Raw genomic sequence first — 18793 nt, forward strand, 5'->3', positions numbered from 1 at the left:
TTAACGCAGCTTTCCGGAAACCTCCATCCACCCGCGCCGTGACCAGTTCCAGCTGCTGGAGCGTTCGGGTCAGGGTTTAGGGGATTTGGAACAACTGTGTCAGGTTATGGGATCAGTTTGTGCCGAGGTGTTCTGGAGAAAACTGCACCTTGAACAGAAAATAACAACCAGATCAGATTCAAATTGGGTTTTATTTGGGTCTAATTTCCGTAACGAAAATAGACCCTGGCAGGGTTTCAGTTTGGGATTTTTATGACTGAACCCACTAAAGATCCACTTCAATGGAAAAAAATTACTGCAAAACCAGAATTTTCCATCAGCAGCTACGGTAGGGATCCCCATCCCTGGTCCTCAAGGGCCACAGTCCTGCAGGTTTTAGATGTTCCCCCCTGGCTCGAATGAACGGGTCATTAACAGGCTTGTCCAGAACACTGTGTGCTATTTATGGCTAACTGGGAAGATGGTATGAGGGATCCATCAGACACACGGTTTGCACGCCAGACTACTTATTAAAAATACCGTGATACTAATGTGTCAATGTGCAATTTGTTTTCACGTGTGAGATTTTAGGTGATAAAAGTATATGCGAATTAAATGCATCACATGATGATGGTACAGCCTATAAGATGTCACGATGATGCTAGCGTTAGTAATAATGATGATGATTTTAAGCAGGTTCTTGGGCACTTTTGTCTTTCAATTTAAGAAAATGAAGCTGGAGTCGATCCCAGTATTGCAGGTGAGAGGTGGGTACACCTGGACAGGTACACCTGGACAGGTCACCAGTCCATCGCAGGACCAACACAGATCAACCACTCACTCCTCGGGAGGATTTAGAATGACCAGTTGACCTAACATGCTTGGCTTTGGATGGTGGGAGGTTCCCCTGTGTATGCATAGGTTCTCTCCAGGTAAGTTATTAATATCATATCCAAAAGAAAAATGTTGGTGTAGCTCATCCAGACATCTCAACCACCTTCTCAAACGTTCCGTCATCATCATCAGTACTTTGCTTTTAAAAAAACGTTACGATGCTAACACAACAACCCAACAGATCTATTTTATTTTTTAAGAACTTTGTTTTAGAACATATTGATTCACTTATCTTCGCAGTTTTAACCTGTTTATGGAAGGGATGGAAATGTTGGGAGTTTAAGTTCAAATTTAATTATTTGCTTCATATTCTCACTGAAAAACAGAATGATGAAAGATCTTTTTCTCTCGTTAAGTAACTGCTTCCATTCATTCATCGCCTCTCTTTTAGAGAACATGTCACAGCTAGACTTGTTCCGGATTTTTGGTAATATGATCAATGTGTCTGAACAAATTCCTTCTAGTATTTCACATTGACCTGGATCAGAAGTGGACCTCTTCCTCATCCTCGTCGTCCTCCCAGTCTGTTCTTGTCTGGTTTTGTTGGTGAACTTGTGGTGCAGACGTGTCTGTTTTGGGGCTCGAGGGTCTCTCAGGACTTTCTCCCCTGACCTTCAGCTTCTCTGTAAATAATTGATCAGCGCTCATTCACTCAGAACTGCAGGAATGAAACCCAATACAAGGACTGCAGAGGAGGAGAAGGACGAGGAGGCACTCACAGTGCAGCTTCATGATGTTAAAACACAGTAGAATCTGCTGAGGTTTAATTAAAAGAAATACATATTTAATGCTTAAAAAGACAACACATTTGGTTTTCAGTTGAATTTTCGATAAGTTTGAATTTTGATCTTGTTGGTGCATCACTGCCCTTTTTCTGCTCCTACACATGGCTCCTAAAAACCACTAACCGATCCACTCACGTTTGTTTTGATTCAATAAAATACTACAAAACAAACAATAAAAAACACTAACAAATGTTAACATGCAACTAATTTTCCTTAAGAAACCAGAGTGAAACACTTTTTTCTGAAATCCTGAGAAAAAAAAGCATCAAAAAGTTAAATATATAAAGGAATAAACAGTAATCACATTTTAACTAGTTTTCAGCAGCTGTATGGATCCGCTTTAAAAAAAATGAAATATCTCACCTTCTGGTTTTCTTCTCTTCAGTCTGGCTCTCCTCATCTGAGGCTTTAATTAGAAAGTGAACGGACTGAACACATCAGCCCCTCCTCTTCGTCCACTTTAAACCCCGCCCCCTCTGCTCCATCCATCATCATCATCATCAGCTTTGATTCATACATTGTACTCCTCAGCATGGAACTTACAAAACATGTCAAAAGATTTCCTCCATGGTGTGAACACACACAGTGGGGTTAATAGTTATCAAATGCAAAAACACAACTGGTGGTCCAGCAGTGCAAAAGTACCAGAGGAATAAACACTGACAGAAACCCTCTTTAAACCCATACGATGACTTTATCTTTGACAAAAAAGATACACTATCTTTGATTTTAGGATGAACAATCACAAATATTTCTTAAAAAGTGGTACCTGCAAAGAACAAATGGGTTTACCTTAAACGACTGTGAGAGTCATCCATGATAACTGGACAGTTTAGCGATTGCAGCACAAACAATTTTGTTCAAGGGAGCAACTCGAGAGGATTTCTTAAAATAATTGTTAGCCTACAAGTGTGATGATATTGCCCAATCAAGAGAGCCAGGGTCGAAATTCCAATTAGCTTATAAACTAAGCAAAAAGAAATTGTTTTAAGAGAACAGAGAGATTTACAACACTTCAGAGCAACTTTCCTAAAATTGAGAAAATTTCAGTTGATGAATTATTTGTTTAAATGAAAAGTTACATCCTATATTACCAATAGAAAATTTAGTTAGCAATGATTAAATATTTCATAGTGATCAATCTTTATTTGTGCTAAGATCCAGTTCAACTTAATTTACTTATTGAGCTAACAAGCCTAAAAAATATGTTTAACAAATAATTTGACTTTATGTCCTTGAGAAGCAAAAGCTAGCATTAGCTCAGAACCAACAAGGTTTTCATTTTTAGAAGAAGGGAGTGGAAAAAACTAGCAATGTTAAATTATGAGAAATTTTCTATTTAATTAGGTCTTTGAGGTTGGCTAAGATGTTGGCTAAAATGAGATAAGCATAAGCTAGTTATGTTAGGTAAAAAGTCAGCTAACACGGCAAAAGCATAAGCTAGTCCTATTATCTGAAATGTTGACAAACACGAGGAACCCATAAGCTAGTTATTAGTTAAAATGTTACTCAACACAAGGAATGCATAAGCTAGCTTATAGCTAGCTAAAATGTTAGCTAAGTGGAAAAGGTACCTATGGTGATCAACAGGTTAATTTACTTATCCAGCTAGTTATCAAGCAAAAGCAATATCAGAAAATAAAAAATTTCTTGATAACAAAGAAGTTTATAAAGTTACAGAGAACAAGACTTCATTACTTCCTAAAGTCTTTCTGTTAATGTGAGAAGATTTAAAAGTTTATGACTGAACAGCTACATCCACTATTAACAACAGTAAATACATTTTGTCAGCAATAAATTTCTATTTTCCATTTGTCTATCTTTATCCGCACTCATTTACAGTCCAATGAGTTAATTTACTCATTGAGCTAGCTAACAAGCCTCAACAGTATGCTAGAAGAAATAATTTGACATCATGTCCTCAAGAGGCAAAAGTTAGCATTAGCTCTGGGCCAACAAGATTTGTTTTTAGAAAAGAGAAGAAAAAGAACAAAAAGCTTTAGTCCACTTGAGCTGTCAAGTCATGAGAACAGTTATATTTTATGTGATAGTTATTAAAGAAATTAGGTTTTGAGCAAAGCAGAAGCTAGTTATGTTAAAAAAAAATTTGCAACGTATATAACAAACATATTGCTCTCAAAATGTTTTTGAGTTAATGCACATCAATTACATTTGTAATTTTATATTTATATATATATATATATATAAATATAAAATTACAATATAGCGAACTATATTAATTATACATATATACTAGGCTGCACGGTGGTGTGGTGGTTAGCACCGCAGCCTCACAGCAAGAAGGTCGCTGGTTTGAATCTCGGCTGGGGGGAGGTTCGAACCTTGAGGGCGGTGGCCTTTCTGTGTGGAGTTTGCATGTTCTCCCCGTGTATGCGTGGGTTCTCTCCGGGTTCTCCGGCTTCCTCCCACCGTCCAAAGACATGCATGTTAGGTTAACTGGTTATTCTAAATTCTCCCTAGGAGTGAGTGTGTGTGTGTGAATGGTTGTTTGTCTATCTGTGTTGGCCCTGCGACAGACTGGTGACCTTTCCATGGTGTACCTGCCTCTCACCTGTTAATGCTGGGATAGGCTCCAGCTCACCCGCGACCCATATGGAATAAGCGGTCAAGAGAATGAATATATATATATATATATATATATATACATTTTTAAATACAATTATAAATACTCTTGAAGTCACAGTGGCAATAAAACCATTTTTCAACACCTTTGAATTATTATATCCCTCAAATTCAGCAAACTGCTTTTTTTTTACTCTCATTCTCATTTTACTTTATGTGAAAATAAGTCGCTAACACAAATTTCTCACCTCCATGTAAATAACAGCTTCTGCTGCAGTAACTAGAAGGCACAGCTAATTTTAAATAACCTAAATATTTGTGTAAAAACCAAAGGTAATCCGCTGCAGTCAAATGGTTTCTATAAATTTATTCATTGATTCGTTACAAATGTTTATGTTTTAGACAGTGAAAAAAAACAAATGAACAAAAAAAAAGAAAACAAAAAAACAACAGCAATATTACATGTCATCACAAATAGTTGCCAAAAATAAGTGGATTATTCCCTTGTATTGATAGTAAACAATGATAACTTAATCAATGACTGTACCTGAAAGAGGAACCACAAAACATGTTTTCGTTTATGTGTTTTTATGATAAATTAACCCTAACAAGCGACTTTAACTAAAATTCAGTTCACAGAAAGAATTACCTGAAAACTTTGACAGGAAACTTTGGTCCTGAAAACATTTTTCAGATTGATTTAGAAAATTGCGGGGGAACAGAAATTTACCTTTTTTTAATTGAATTTTTCTATTTTAGATTTTCTGAAACATGACAAAACAATTTTTGTTGCAATTTCTCTTTTGCTTTCAAGAAAATAATATAAATCTAAATATCAAGATATCAGTTATCTTGCTACACACACTGCAGGAGTGTATTGTTTTTTTCCTACAACAAATAATAAACACAATAAAACTTAAATTAGATAAGTTAGAGCCCCTAATTTGCAGCAGCTTAATAAGTTTTTTTTGTTTGTTTGTTTTTTTCTGGATCTGACTTAAAAATATTTTAAATCTTTCTGTATGTCTCTAAATATGTTTCTGTAAAGTAAAAAAAAAGAAAGAAACTCATAAATGGATTATTTTTGAGCATACCTTGATACCCGAACCACTCAAACCTGAACCAGTTGTGGGCATCAAAGTGCTCCTCTGGTTTGGTTAAACTACGTAAACGACTTCGGACGAACTACCGCCATCTTCTCTGTCAGAAATGATCGAATACTCCCACTGGCTTCACAACACTGAACACATCAGAAAGACAAAACTCCAACACTCTTTAGTAAAAGTATTTCTTGTTCACACATGCCTAAAACATCACGTTATAATTTAAGATTTCCTCCTTTCACAGACTTTTTTTTCATTCAGTCCATCTTAAGGGATTAACTGGATAAACAGGGAAATATGTTTCCTTTCCCAGAAAAGAAGTGAATCTTTTTGTTTTCTCACAGCTTGTTTCGACACATCATCTGGAAAGAACTTTTTCTGACAACTTGATGCTAGTGTGGTTAATGCAGAAAAGATGGAGAAAGCAAAATTTTATATCAGGTTTTCCATGAGGAACAGCTGGTCAGGCCAGTCAGAAAATACGAATAATTAATAAATAAAGGGTTAGTATCGCCGATATCGATAGAGACTTTTTAATAGCATTGTCAAAACACATTAATGCAAAGAGATTAATCTGTGGAATGAATGAATACATTTTTAATGCATAAATAATAAAGTTATTACTCAGATCATAAAAACACGAATTTGGTATTATCTGGGGGGAGGATTTTGGGTGTGTAGGTGCTTTGCCACAACAGTGAAGCAAATCTCCAAAAATCACTTTATTCTCCTTATTTCTTAAGTTTCTGACAGTTTTCAAGCCTTAAATTGGGAGTATAAATGTTATACTACTATCAATCAGTAGCTTCTGACATGTTCAATGACACTCTGTAAAACTCAGTTTATTATGGCGGTGGTAAATTTGATTTATCCATTTAATATTTGGGAGCATTGTTGTAGTTTTGTTATTTTAATTTGGGTTTTTTAGGTTTAACTTTATTATTTTAAAATGATTTGGCAAAACTGTTGCTGATATTGATCTGTATCTGGAACTCTAAGAATATTAAGAGAATATTATACTTTGTTCATCATTACAAATATTTTTGTCTACTTGGCCAAATTTTTATCTCTTAATCTGGCCATCATCATCATTAGTGCATATGGCACAAATCTTAATAAGAAAGTCTCACCACAAATTATAATTTAGCTAACAGTGCTTTAGGCTCAGGCCTGTAATGGAGCTGATTTTAGAGCTGAGCAATAAAAAACAATTTTTTTCTATTTATCTAGAAAATGAAACCCTAACATTACAGAATGCATAATTATATTCTGTAATATCAGAAAATGTTTTTAATGTGACTTATTAGGATTGTTTTCTTTAAAGGTAAGGACAACAGTGATATCGAGTAATTAAATAGCCATTTAAAGGGTTAAAATCCTAAAAATAACAAAAATTGAATATTTGGTAGTTTTGAGATTGGCTTCAGATTTTCTAATAAATATATGCCAAAAAAGGCAGAAAAAAATATTAATTAGTCAAGTTTTAAAGCAGTTCTTTGAAAGTAGAATTTTTTATCCATAATGACTTAAGAGGGTAATAAATTATACTGATGCCTGAGGGTTAATGGCGAGTATCTACTTAGTAAATAAAAGCAACTGCACTGGTAAATATGAATCATCTTGTTTGGAGGGCAGCAGAGAAGGTGTGTGTTTGGGGGGCCCCACTAAGCGAACATGCTTATGGCTCTCAAACGGCTAGAAACGGCCATGCCGACACATCATGTACGGCAGATAAACACCATCCCGCTCAGACCCCTGCTGGTGGACCAGATTTCTAAGTATAAAATGTCCTAGACAGGACGAACTTTGTTCTTGTTGTCGCTATTTTGAGAAAAGTAAATTTCTCTGTCCTCGCAGAGGAACAACCTTCAGAAAACCTGCCATGAAATACAATATTTCGCTTTTCTGAAATTTAAATTTGTACGTTCAATTAGCTACTCAACGGGAACTTTAAGTCAGGATGAAATTTAGATTTCAACAATATAAAAAACATGGAAAATCAGCTTCAGTAGAGCTGAGAAGGTCTGATTGATCACATTTAGACCACGTCTACACAGAAACGAGTTTAAGTGGATCTCTGCTTCAGTATTTTTCACTGTTTGGGCATTTGGTTTATGTGGATTCGGCGGTTTGGAAGCTTGAGTCTCAAAGTGAATAAATCTGAAAAAGCCATTGTTTGTTTCTGTCTTTACCACCCAAACGCAGCTTTCCTGAACCGATGATGCCTTGCCCCAACTTCTCCTACACCTGCAAACTTAACATACGTGAATTTGTAAGCATGTTTCATGTCAGCGCCACCTACAGGCCTGGCATAGGTACCACATCCCAAAATCGGTTCTGTTGCCATGAGGACATGGCCTTAAATGTCCAATGATTGTCCAGATATACTTTAACATCCAAGCATTTTCTCATTGAACAATAAGAGCACTGAGACGTCCTAAACGCTGCGTTTAGGGCTGATTGTTGAGCTTAATATCTCGGATAAAACAGGTCTATGAATCTCTGCGGTTGACACCGTTGTCTTCTGCTCTTTGAGGAATCTGCTGTAGTTAAAAGGTTGTAGATGATCAAAACTGATTAAAATGATCTGTATGATAAGAGATCATCCTCTGGACTGTGGGAAATAAAAATATGAACCAACGAGGTTTTCATTTTTCAAGTCAATGATTTTAAAAGGCTGAGAGCGGTTTGAAGAAATGTCTCCTGTCCATCTGATGAACATGCTAACTGGTATCTGTTTTCCCCAAACTCTCAGAAACCTGAGCTTCTTCACTGAAGCAGAAATTCCTGCCATCATTTCACCGTTGTGTCAACATAAACCAACTCTGGAACTTTCTCTCCATATTTCTGCACGTCTCGTTGTCAGAGCATCATCCAGTTGTCCCAAATCTCCCCCTTAGTTGGCTGTGATGTGTCGGCTTGATAAATTAGTCTGGTAGTTTTGGAGTAAACCTCTGGACAGGCAGGAACCCACAGCTCGAACTGGTCCCAGAGTGTCCTGGTGTCCACGGTGGCGTGGAAGGAACATGGCGGCTCGGATGAGTTTGTACGGACGGACCCGGAGTGTGGTGCTGTGGTTAGGTCAGGTCCTGCACGTCCAGCAGCATGGCGTCCTGCTTCGTCCTCAGCTGGTCTCGAACCAACAGCTGGGCCACGAGTTCAGAGCTCAGAGCTGAGAAATAAAAGATAGAATGATGAGTTTCTGCAGCAGTTTACTGAACTCTCTGAACTGTCTGTACCTCCGTGCTCTCATACTTGCATACGTCCTTTACATTGTCATAGTTGTTAGCAAAAAATACTTCCACCAGGGGGCAGTGCAGAGTTCAGAGTTCACCTCTGAATTCAGACGTCAATTTCAGAAAATAAACATGGAGACGATGGAGACCGTGAAGATGGACATTCTCCGAAAGAGACATAAGAGACAGTGCAGTAGACGGTGGTGGTCTGAGAGGACATTAAATACGTCCCAGCTTCTTCTTCTCCTTTGTTCCCTTTGCTGGTCGTATATCAGCTACACTGCTCAACACTGCCCCATGGTTTCTGGTGGTACTACTCAGTTTCCTCCGTCAATGTACGGCTCTGCAAGGGCTCCATAAACAGACAAAATTACGCACGTAATTGACACAGAAGACGGACGAAATGCTCCATATCTGTCTTTTGCGTAGAGCATAAATAGGCCTTTAGTGAGGAAAATGAACTTTAGATGATAAAAGATGGATGCAGCCGTCATGAACCACACTGATACAGCCTAAAGTGTCCAGATGCTAGAGAGTTAAAGCTAACTTTGGCACTGAATTAATTAGTATAACTAGTTGTGTTAACCCTTAAAACTCCAAGCCATTTATTGCTATTTTTGGTCCTCCTGTTCTGTGTTTTGTTTTTCTTATTTTATGTAAAAATCCCAGTCAGCATCAGACGTGATGTTTCCAGCCTCAGCTGTCAGATTGGGAGGTAAAATGATGTAAAATGAATGTATGAATAGATGTAGCAGCATAAAGGTCGACCAGAAGAAGAAAGCAGAATTTATTACTAACAGAACTTTGTAGAAATAACACACAGATCAACAGTGACCAAACCTTTTCTCATCTCATCGTTCTCTCAAGTCTTGGCTTTCAGGAGAAAAAATATTGTTATTGAAACAAACACACAACAGAAACTATTTCCATGTTTCCACTTTTTCCTCATTTCCAGTTATTCCTGCTACTATTTACCTGCTACCCTCACTAAACCAACTCCAGCTGACAGATGGTGAATTTGTAGGATGTAAACAAAATAAATAAACATGGAGGAGGTTAGTGTTTGGCTCATTGTTATATAGATGGTAGATAAGGACCCCACAGAAAGAACACTGTGTCCTATTATCTTCTAAACTATCGACCCTGAGACTTTACATCTGGTCAAACGGGTTCCTACTCTGCCACACTGCAGCCATGACAAACCTGTGTAACTAAACGTAAACGCTTGACCTTAGACTGTTTCTGTGTCATCTTTTATATTCAGTCTTTGATCATCAGCTGATAATATGTAGACCACCCGGGGACGCGGGGAGATTTTTATCCTTTACATTCTCTCGCAAAAAAGGGGCTGTCTGGAAGAAGCTGATGACCCGACCACGGGGGCACGCAGCCTGTTAGACGTTAACATAACATGCTAATACCCACTGAGGTGAAGCGTAGTGCTGTAATTAGTCTGCAGAAGAAGAGATTTACTGTAATCAAAAACGGCATCACAATGTTGCTGCTTTACTGTTTGTGCTGCATTTGTATGTGATTTATTAAATAAACTCTGGTTTCTATTCATTTTCATGACTGAATTATTTAACTGCTCAGTATCGTTTCTTATTAAGAATTAAGCCATTTATAAAAAGAAATGCAGCATAATATGTAAAATAGTGTTCTACTGGTCTCTGACTCTTTCTTCTGTATAAAGTACCAGAAACGACTCTTCAGAATAAAATCAAACCATTTTCAGAGTAAGATAAAAACGGAAAACTTTCTCTTCCTTATAAAGTTTTCAGAGTAAGCTTCATCAGATCGTCACACAGAACCTGGAAGAGGAGATCTGGGTTTCAGACGTACCATGAACTTCCTGCTGAAGTGAAGCTTTCGTGTTGGTGAGCTGCTGAACTGAAGACTCCTGCAGCTGCCAGGGTTCCAGATGTTTCCGCTCGGCCACATGGCTGCTGCCGGCCAGACACTGCAACACACACACACACACACACACAGCGAGCAGCTTTCAGTCCCAGTCAGAGCTGATCTCTGTTGCCTCCGTACCCTCCGCCTCTTTTACCTGCTCCTCCTTCTGTTCGGCCAGCAGCTTGTCTCTCAGCACTCTCAGAGCAGTGGCCACTTCCTGTTTCAGCCCGGCGGCATGGCAACCGTTGTGTCTTGTTCCCATGGGAACCTGGGATCCCCGTAAGGTCAGAAGTGTATTTAAGTTAAGAAGTTAACAAATAAAACTTCCAGAAAGGTCTAAAAATAATAATTTTGATCATTCTTTCGTTAATTATTCAAACATATAATCCAGCCTCTTTAATTCCTCAGACTAAGGCAGCAAGTGATCTGATTGATGTTTAAATGGAGACTGTTGTCGTCCCTCAGCCTGACCAGCAGAGACGTGAAGACCTTTTTGTCGGCTTCCTCTTCCTCTTCCTCGCTGTCACTGTCGTTGATGAAGCACAGCTGCAGGTTTCTGTGGTTGTGAAATCTGGAAACAAACAGTTTGTGTCGATCCAGCGGTTTACAGATGTGTTGTGTTTACTGTCAATCGTTAAAGAGATTCACACACTTATGTTTAGTTTCAGGATGTTTCATCAACGTTTTTCCTTTTTTCTGGTACATATTATCAATATCTGTTTTATGAAGTCTCACGATTAAATGGTTACTGAAATAAATACAACATTTTTAAAAGGCCAACTTAATGATTTAACTCTTGTAGGTGTTTATTGACTTTTTGTCCTTTCAGGTCTTTTTCTCCTCATTTTTGGCTCATTTTGGTTGTTTCACCAGATCAGATGGATTTTTGTAAGAAAACGTTTCTCTTGAAGAAGTTTGAAATTCCAATTTCAAACTTTCATTTACCACCCTTTCAGGTTCTTAGTGGTCAAAAGTGTCCTCTCCTTAAAACTTCTATAAAAAGATTACAGATTTATATTTTTCCACTTTTTTTTTCCTCAAACCTTTCAATCAACTTCAGTCCTAGTAAAAAATACCAAATATGCCATTATTCACATTGTTTTAACCCTTTAAATACCTATTTTGATTCCATGATTTTTTTGTTTTTACATTAAACTGTGACATTGTGTCATGAAATTGGCATTCAAAGCGTTAAAATAACTTTAATAATTACATATTTGCTGATTTTGAAAATGACTTGAGTTTATTGAAAGGTATGAGCAAAAGAAGTGGAAAAATATATTTCTCATATTTTTATTACAGTTTTTGTGTAGGAGTTTTTTGTCCTCTAAATGACCCAAAAGGGTTGAAGGCAGGAGCAGGAAAGCTGACAGAGTAATGCAGTAAAACATCAGACAACCTCAGAGGCATCGAGTCAAACTCGACCACATTATTTATGCTTTCTGTTTTTGTTTGTTTTAAATCCACTACAGCTCAGTATTAACTCCAACACAGAGGATTAAAGTACGAATTTTTTCTTTGGAAAATAAAGAAGATGTGTACAGGACTAAAATTTAATTGGTGGAACAAAAGCTGAATGCAGCAAAAGACCAAAAATAAAGATAACTACTATATATATATATATATATATATATAGTAGTTATATATATATATATATACATATATATAAACTGAAGATGAATAAAGTAAAACTGTGACACTGTTACCGTGATGAGACAACTCGACACCTTTGCACGTCTTCCGCATCTTCCTCCTCCATCCTCAGCCCCGTCAGCCTCTACAGGAGGAAGGAGCTCAGATTAGTTCACGTTTTTAGGAAATTCTGGAGTTTTCTGTCTGCACATCTACAGCACAACACGGTCGGACCGCTGGAGAAGCCGATGAAGACGTTAAAGAGTCCTGAGAGACGTATCTCTGTTTCATTCTTTAAACCTGTCACCACCTTCCAAACAGATGTGATGAGTGTGTTTTTCAGAATCAATTAAATAAAACCGCTAAATAGGAAATGTACAACGTTAAAAGGAAAAGCTGTGCAAATGAGTGCAATGTAAATGTAGATGCAATCTTTCCTCATCATCCACCACCCCCACCGTCCATCTGAAGCCTTAAGATCTATCAGCTGTGTTTGGTCTCCACCTGCTCTGTTTCAACGTTCAGTTAAAACATAATTCATGACTAATAACTTCTTCCAGAACCATTTTCTTCTCATGTTGAGAACTACAGCAGCGTCTATGAAAGAGATTACAGAGGATCACCAGAAAATCACAACAGTTTACAAACAAAGAAGCTCAAAGACAGATTGAAGGATTCTCACGTTCCTCCTCTACAGTCAGATATTATTAAACTATTTCGTTGATCAGGAAGAATTTCAGTGTGAAAAAGGACCAGAGATCAACACTAAGCCAGACCGGTTTTCCGCTGAATTCAGGTCTCTGATCCCTCAGATGGACCTTCATCCAGAACCATCATCATCCCCAGCTGATAACCCACATTAAAAAGGGTTACCACGGAAACCGTCACCAGCTCTACAGTCCAGAGTTCACAGACGTCTCTTCAGACTTTACTGAGCAGAAAAGAAGATGCATGTTAACTTGGTCCAGGGTTCCAGAGTCAGCCTCGACTTCTCTGGACTTGGAGGAATCAGGGGCGGACCACCACACACTGGAGACCTGGACTCTGGTCAGACCGATCAGTATTCCAGATGTTTGTTAGAAGGAGCAAAAGAAGCCCCTAGATAGTTGTTAGCAAAAAGTTCAAAAGCCCAGTTCTGATGGTCTGGGGTCAGACCAGGATTCTGATGGTCTGGGGTCAGACCAGGGTTCTGATGTCTGGAGTCAGACCAGGGTTCTGATGGTCTGGGGTCAGACCAGGGTTCTGATGTCTGGGGTCAGACCAGGGTTCTGTGATAATACATAACACTTCTCCACAATATTCCGGTTCATGTTCATGCTGAGGGTGTTGAGGGAGATCTGGGACCCCAGAGAAGTTATCCCCAGTGTCAGACGTGTGGCTGTTTCCTCTGCCTGAGGAAACTACAACAAAACAGAAACGTGAACTTTCTGTCCTCGTCTGTTTTTATCTTCTCTGTCTGACAGAGATAAACATCATCTTCCCTGTCTGTAAACACAGGAACCAGTTTGTTTTCTTCCTTCTCATATTTACTTCAGTTCCACTTTTCATGATTTAGAAATGTAACATTAAATAAATCAAACCTGTTCATTTCAAGATACAACTTGTCGTTTCTGACTTTCCCTAAACGCAGCGTGGGCCAGTAATCTGCTGATCTGCTGTCAGCTTGGTCTCAGTTTAATCGTCTGCTCCGCAAAACCCACCAAGCTTCATCATCATCATCATCTTTAAAAATGAATTTAAATTCAGATTTTCATCCTTTGGTCTGAAACTAAAAGTTTAACTGAAAGTTTAAATAAAAAAGTGACAAATCTCAGCTGTTCTGATAGATAATATTACAATAATCATCATGATACTTTATGTTTTTGCTCTGATATTTAAAACTTTGACCATAAAAATAATAAAATTTTACATTTTTCTTTTCTTTTCCAATAAAAAGTGCATAAAATTGAATTTGAACCATTGGAAGGAGGTTATGGATACGCTGTGGAGCGTTCTGCGGAATCTGAAGCTCTGATTGGTGAAAGTCGGCTTGAGGGTTGGGCTGAAGCAGGAAGCCCAGCGGGCTGATGGGAAACGTAGTCTCGCAGCTAACCGAGCAGACCGAAGGCCTGATTCTCCACGGCTGACCTTTGTCCTTTCCCTCCTCTGCTGCTCCTGTTTCTCCAGCTCAGCAATCCGCTGGCTCAGATCCTCCCAGTGCATGATGGGAAGACCCTGGGAGTTTGCAGAGGACGCCACCACCGTCTGATGATGAAGCTCCTTCTCCTCCTCTTCCTCCTCCTTCTCCTCAGCCGTCTCTTTCTCTCCTTCCATGCTCCTTGTAAACAACAAAACATAATAAGAGATGAAACAACATTATAAATATAAACATCTGTAATAAACAACAATACAAACTGACGTGAGCAGGAATTTATAAACCAACCAATCAATAACTAAACCAACAACTTCCTGTTACTGTCAACTCATCATCTGCTTGTTGTTTGTTTAATTTGTTAAATTTAACTTGTGTGTTTTATTATTTTTCATGTTTAACTTTCAGAAGCCTCGTTTCTTTCTTTTTCCAGGAAAACAAGAAAACAGCTGCAGAGATTCAACATGTTGTACCATCCTGGATCCAGAACCTGAAAATCTGGTCTGAGCAGCTTCACTGGCCCTCTTAGAGAAGCTGACACATCTTTCAGTAGTCTTCAGGAACAGTTTTCCAGGATCCTTGAAGGACTTTCCAGAAAAAGTTCTTTTCTGAAGTTGTTTCTGAAGTTTGTTCCCTTCTCTGTCCAAATGATCCCACACTGTGTCAATAATGTTGAGGTCCGGGTTCTGGGGAGGATCCGTCCCTCCATCAGACCCGCTGAGGTCCGGGTTCTGGGGAGGATCCGTCCCTCCATCAGACCCGCTGAGGTCCGGGTTCTGGGGAGGATCCGTCCCTCCATCAGACCTGCTGAGGTCCGGGTTCTGGGAAGGATCCGTCCCTCCATCAGACCCGCTGAGGTCTGGGTTCTGGGGAGGATCCATCCTTCCATCAGACCTGTTTCCTCTGATCTTTAGTCCAGTTCTTGGGTCATGTGATCTACCTCAGTCTTTTCCCTTCTTTAAGAATGGCTTCCCAACAGCCACGTTTCCATGGAGACCATTTCTGACGAGGCTTCGGCCAACAGTAGATGGATCAGCTGAAGGTCCAGATGCATCTCTCAGGTCCTGGTTCAGGTCTTTGCTGGATTTCAGATCCTGTTCTGCTGTAGACAGTTTTTAGTCCTGATTCTTCTTCTTCTGTCCTCCACGTGTCCAGTTTCTGCCTCCATGCTGAGATAAGTTTCCAGCTAACAGCTGTTTGGGAATCACCTTGTTGCTGCTGAGATCCTGTTTTCTGTCTGTCAGACTGAAGGATTCGGTGCTCGGAACCAGTTGAGTTCCTCTGGAAGTGGTCGGGTACCAGGGCTGGACTGGAACTCATCCAGTACCAGGGCTGGATTGGAAATTAGGGAAAATTCGGAAAACCTAAGGCCTTCAGACAGCTGGCTAACTACTGATCAAAACCATTTTAAAATATTAGAAAGTCAAAGATGAGGACATGAGGACTGGATCATGATTTTCTCTCAGCTGACTATTGTACATTAAATTCTTAAAGAAAATCCCTGTCAGCTGGAACAATCATTAATTCATTAAATAATCAACAACCCAGCAGCGTAAGCTGTTTCAATATTTAACTTAATTATAAAGTTTTCATAAAAAGATCAAATTATAACGTGTGAATGTAAATCTATCTATCTATCTATCTATCTATCTATCTATCTATCTATCTATCTATCTATCTATCTATCTATCTATCTATCTATCTATCTATCTATCTATCTATCTATCTATCTATCTATCTATCTATCTATCCTGAATTCATCCATGTTGAACAGAAGAGGTTAAATCTCTGGAAGGTCTCCGGGCTGTGAGCTTCGCGTCCCCGCATGTTGTTTACCAGCAGCGGGGAGACCTCGGAGGGTTTAACCCGCCTACCAGTCACATCCAGACGGCTCCGGATCGCTCCGACATGTCGCCGTTCGCCTCCCCGCGGCTCCCCTCGTCCCGCGGGATCCTCTGCCGCGTCGCGAAGCTTCCAACTTTTCACGGAAACATTGACAAGAGTTTGTTAAAAGTGCTTTAAGTTCTTACGGAGGAAGGCAGCAGCTTCCCTCTTCCTCCCCCTCCCCTTCCTCAGCTCTTCCGCTCTTCCCACTTTAACCTCTTGACTTCGGAGGCTCGTCGGCCTGAAGGAAGCAGGACAGACGGCTGTAATTAACATCTGTCACACATCTGCCCGTTTAACATGTAAACTTGGGATAAAGACTGGGTAAGTCAGTGTTTGTTGCATTATTTCTTTCTTATAACACACGACTTAGAAATAAATCTAGGTTGGAAAGCCTGTTTCAATTCAGTTCAGCTTCATTTGTACAGCCCCAAATAACAAAGTCTCTCAGGTTAATTTACTGTGATCCATTTAACCCTTTAATGCAGTTTAATGCAGATACACAGTTTGTCAGACATTTTGCATCACTTTATGGTAAAAACTTTAATAAGAACCCCGTTGAACACAATCAGATACTTGTCTCCTGCCCCCTGACAAGACACCAAACCCCAAATTGCTCCTGATGGGTCGTGGTTGAGCACCTTGCATGGCAGCTTCTGCCATCGGTGTGTGAATGTGTGTGTGAATGGGTGTGTGAATGGGTGTGTGAATGGGTGAATGTGACGTACATGTAAAGCACTTTGGATAAAAGCGCTATATAAGTATAAATGCTTATATTTAAGATCATTTTTACATCACATATTTTTTTATTTTTTACATTTAGTTTAAGGGCCAAATAAAAACTTCAGGTTAAAAAAATAATTTTCTCACCTTTTTACTTGGGTTGGGCTTTAAAGGGTTAAAACAAATCCACAGTAGTCCAAATTTGTGTTTATTCATCCATCTTCTGTACCGCTTAGTCCAAATTTAGGGTCGCGGGGAAGTTGGAGCCTATCCCAGAATTTGCAGACGAGAGGCTGGTACACCTGGACGGGTCGCCAGTCCATTCATTTTAATTCATAAAGAAAACATTATTGAATCTTGACTTCAATTCAATGTGCCACCCTGAGCTGCATGGGGCAGCGGGCGGTAGCTGGGAGGAAAAACTTCCTTTTAACAGGAAGGAAAAACCTCCATCGGAACCAGAACCAGAGAGGGCGGCCAAATGCCTGCACTTGGGCTGGAGAGGACAGGAAAGAGGGATCAACAAGCACCATAGCTTCCAGCCAGGGAAACAGAGAGAAGAAAAGAAAGACAAGTTAATGATGCCAACACTGAAGAGCAGAGAGGTGGAAAAAGGGAAGGAAGTACTCGGTGCAGCAGTCTAAGATGGCTGAACCCACCTAGTTATAAGATTCATCAAATAGGAATTTTTTAAGTCTAGTCTGCCTCTCATTTACCCAAATTTCCCTGAGGACTCTCCAAAGGGATTAATAAAGTATTTTCTATTCTATTCTAAATGCAGCCACATTAATAAGAACACATATTTGTGGGATGAGCAGCAGAGTTGAGCATGTGATTTGAACACATGAAAAATTTGCCAAATCGTCTCTGCCAAGCAGTGAATTCTGGTACTGATTGCTATGACTGCCCTTCAACGTCAGGCCTTTTACGCTGGTGTCGGCAGCATGTGGAATCTGAACATATAGAGGAACGTCACGTTTATGAGCCCAGATTTCCTACTGTTGGATCACAGGGTCAGAAGAAGACACAGAGAATGTTAAGGTGCAGTCTAAAGGCCAAGATAAAGACTTTAGGACACCTTGCAGTGGCTATGTCCATGTCCAGGAAGCTAAATCCAATCTGAAACCGTACTGATGTGATCAGTCCTAGGCTAGCACTGATAACTGAGCGGCAGGCTGTAACCATTGAGAAGGTGACTTCTCATTTCACTCGGGCAGGTATTTTGGTGCCAAACAACTCACTGGATCGTTAGTTACACCAGCTGTTCATTAGCACTGGAGAGGCTAACAACTTCTACTGACTGCATACGCTCTCTGCTGATGTTAGCATTGGAGAGCTAACAGTAGCTTCACTTAACTGGTTACCAATTGGTTTGCATACTCTCGCTGCTATCCATTAGCAAGTAAATGCTAGTGTTAGCATTGAAGAGGCTAATGACTAGCTTCTCTAGATTGGTGACCCACTGGATTAGATAATCGCTAAATAAAGCTAATTGGCACAAATTCTTACCAATTGTAGCTAACCTTATGCTCATCTTGTTATCCCAAAATACAATACTCATTGTTTTGTGATAACCAGATACAGTTGGCAGTTATTTAGGGGGAAAATGGTTGATTTCTTGATATAATAACATAAATAACTTGTAATAGTGTGGAAATTAGCTTCATGACTCATTATCACTATAACAGAACTAGTTCTGAAGCTAACAGCGTCAACATTAAATTGCTGGCATGGCTGCTCTCAGCTTCTGCAAACAGGAGCACAAAGGTCATATTTATTTACATTTTACAAACCAACGCTGCAAAGGAAGAAGCTAACTCAGCATCATGTGTAAAATAAAACTCATTGTTAGCCAACCTGACTGCACAGTGTGTAAAATTATGAACTAGTTCTGAACATTTTATTTGAGCAGCAAAGAATCAGTTTCAGCCTTGTCAGATGTCA

The 18793-nt window shown here is 39.3% G+C and overlaps 1 protein-coding gene across 2 annotated transcripts; it reads right to left on the minus strand.

The window, feature by feature from the left end:
- Positions 1-5925: 5925 nt before the first annotated feature.
- LOC121654548 (schwannomin-interacting protein 1-like) lies at positions 5926-16314 on the minus strand. Of its 2 annotated transcripts, none has more exons than XM_042008746.1 (7): positions 16117-16314; positions 14239-14428; positions 12186-12256; positions 10969-11050; positions 10634-10747; positions 10423-10540; positions 5926-8516 (listed from the first exon to the last, which is right to left on the minus strand). In XM_042008746.1, exons 2-7 carry the CDS (start codon positions 14422-14424, stop codon positions 8422-8424), a joined length of 666 nt encoding a protein of 221 aa, XP_041864680.1. In that variant the 5' UTR covers positions 14425-14428; positions 16117-16314; the 3' UTR covers positions 5926-8421. The 2 variants fall into 2 exon arrangements, with proteins under 2 accessions (XP_041864680.1, XP_041864679.1); XM_042008745.1 differs by having other exon boundaries at positions 10951-11050.
- Positions 16315-18793: the final 2479 nt, after the last annotated feature.

The sequence above is a fragment of the Melanotaenia boesemani genome, chromosome 15, assembly GCF_017639745.1.
Source record: "Melanotaenia boesemani isolate fMelBoe1 chromosome 15, fMelBoe1.pri, whole genome shotgun sequence".
Taxonomy (NCBI): Eukaryota; Metazoa; Chordata; class Actinopteri; order Atheriniformes; family Melanotaeniidae; genus Melanotaenia; species Melanotaenia boesemani.

Bases quoted from the DNA above. Each gene is read 5' to 3' on its own strand.
- LOC121654548 (XM_042008745.1), bottom strand. From the start codon at position 14,424: ATGGAAGGAGAGAAAGAGACGGCTGAGGAGAAGGAGGAGGAAGAGGAG. The intron at 10,748-10,950 runs GTCAGGCTGAGG...CGGGGATCCCAG, and splicing joins AGGTCTTCACGTCTCTGCTG to GTTCCCATGGGAACAAGACA. The intron at 10,541-10,633 runs GTAAAAGAGGCG...TGTGTGTTGCAG, and splicing joins CCGAACAGAAGGAGGAGCAG to TGTCTGGCCGGCAGCAGCCA.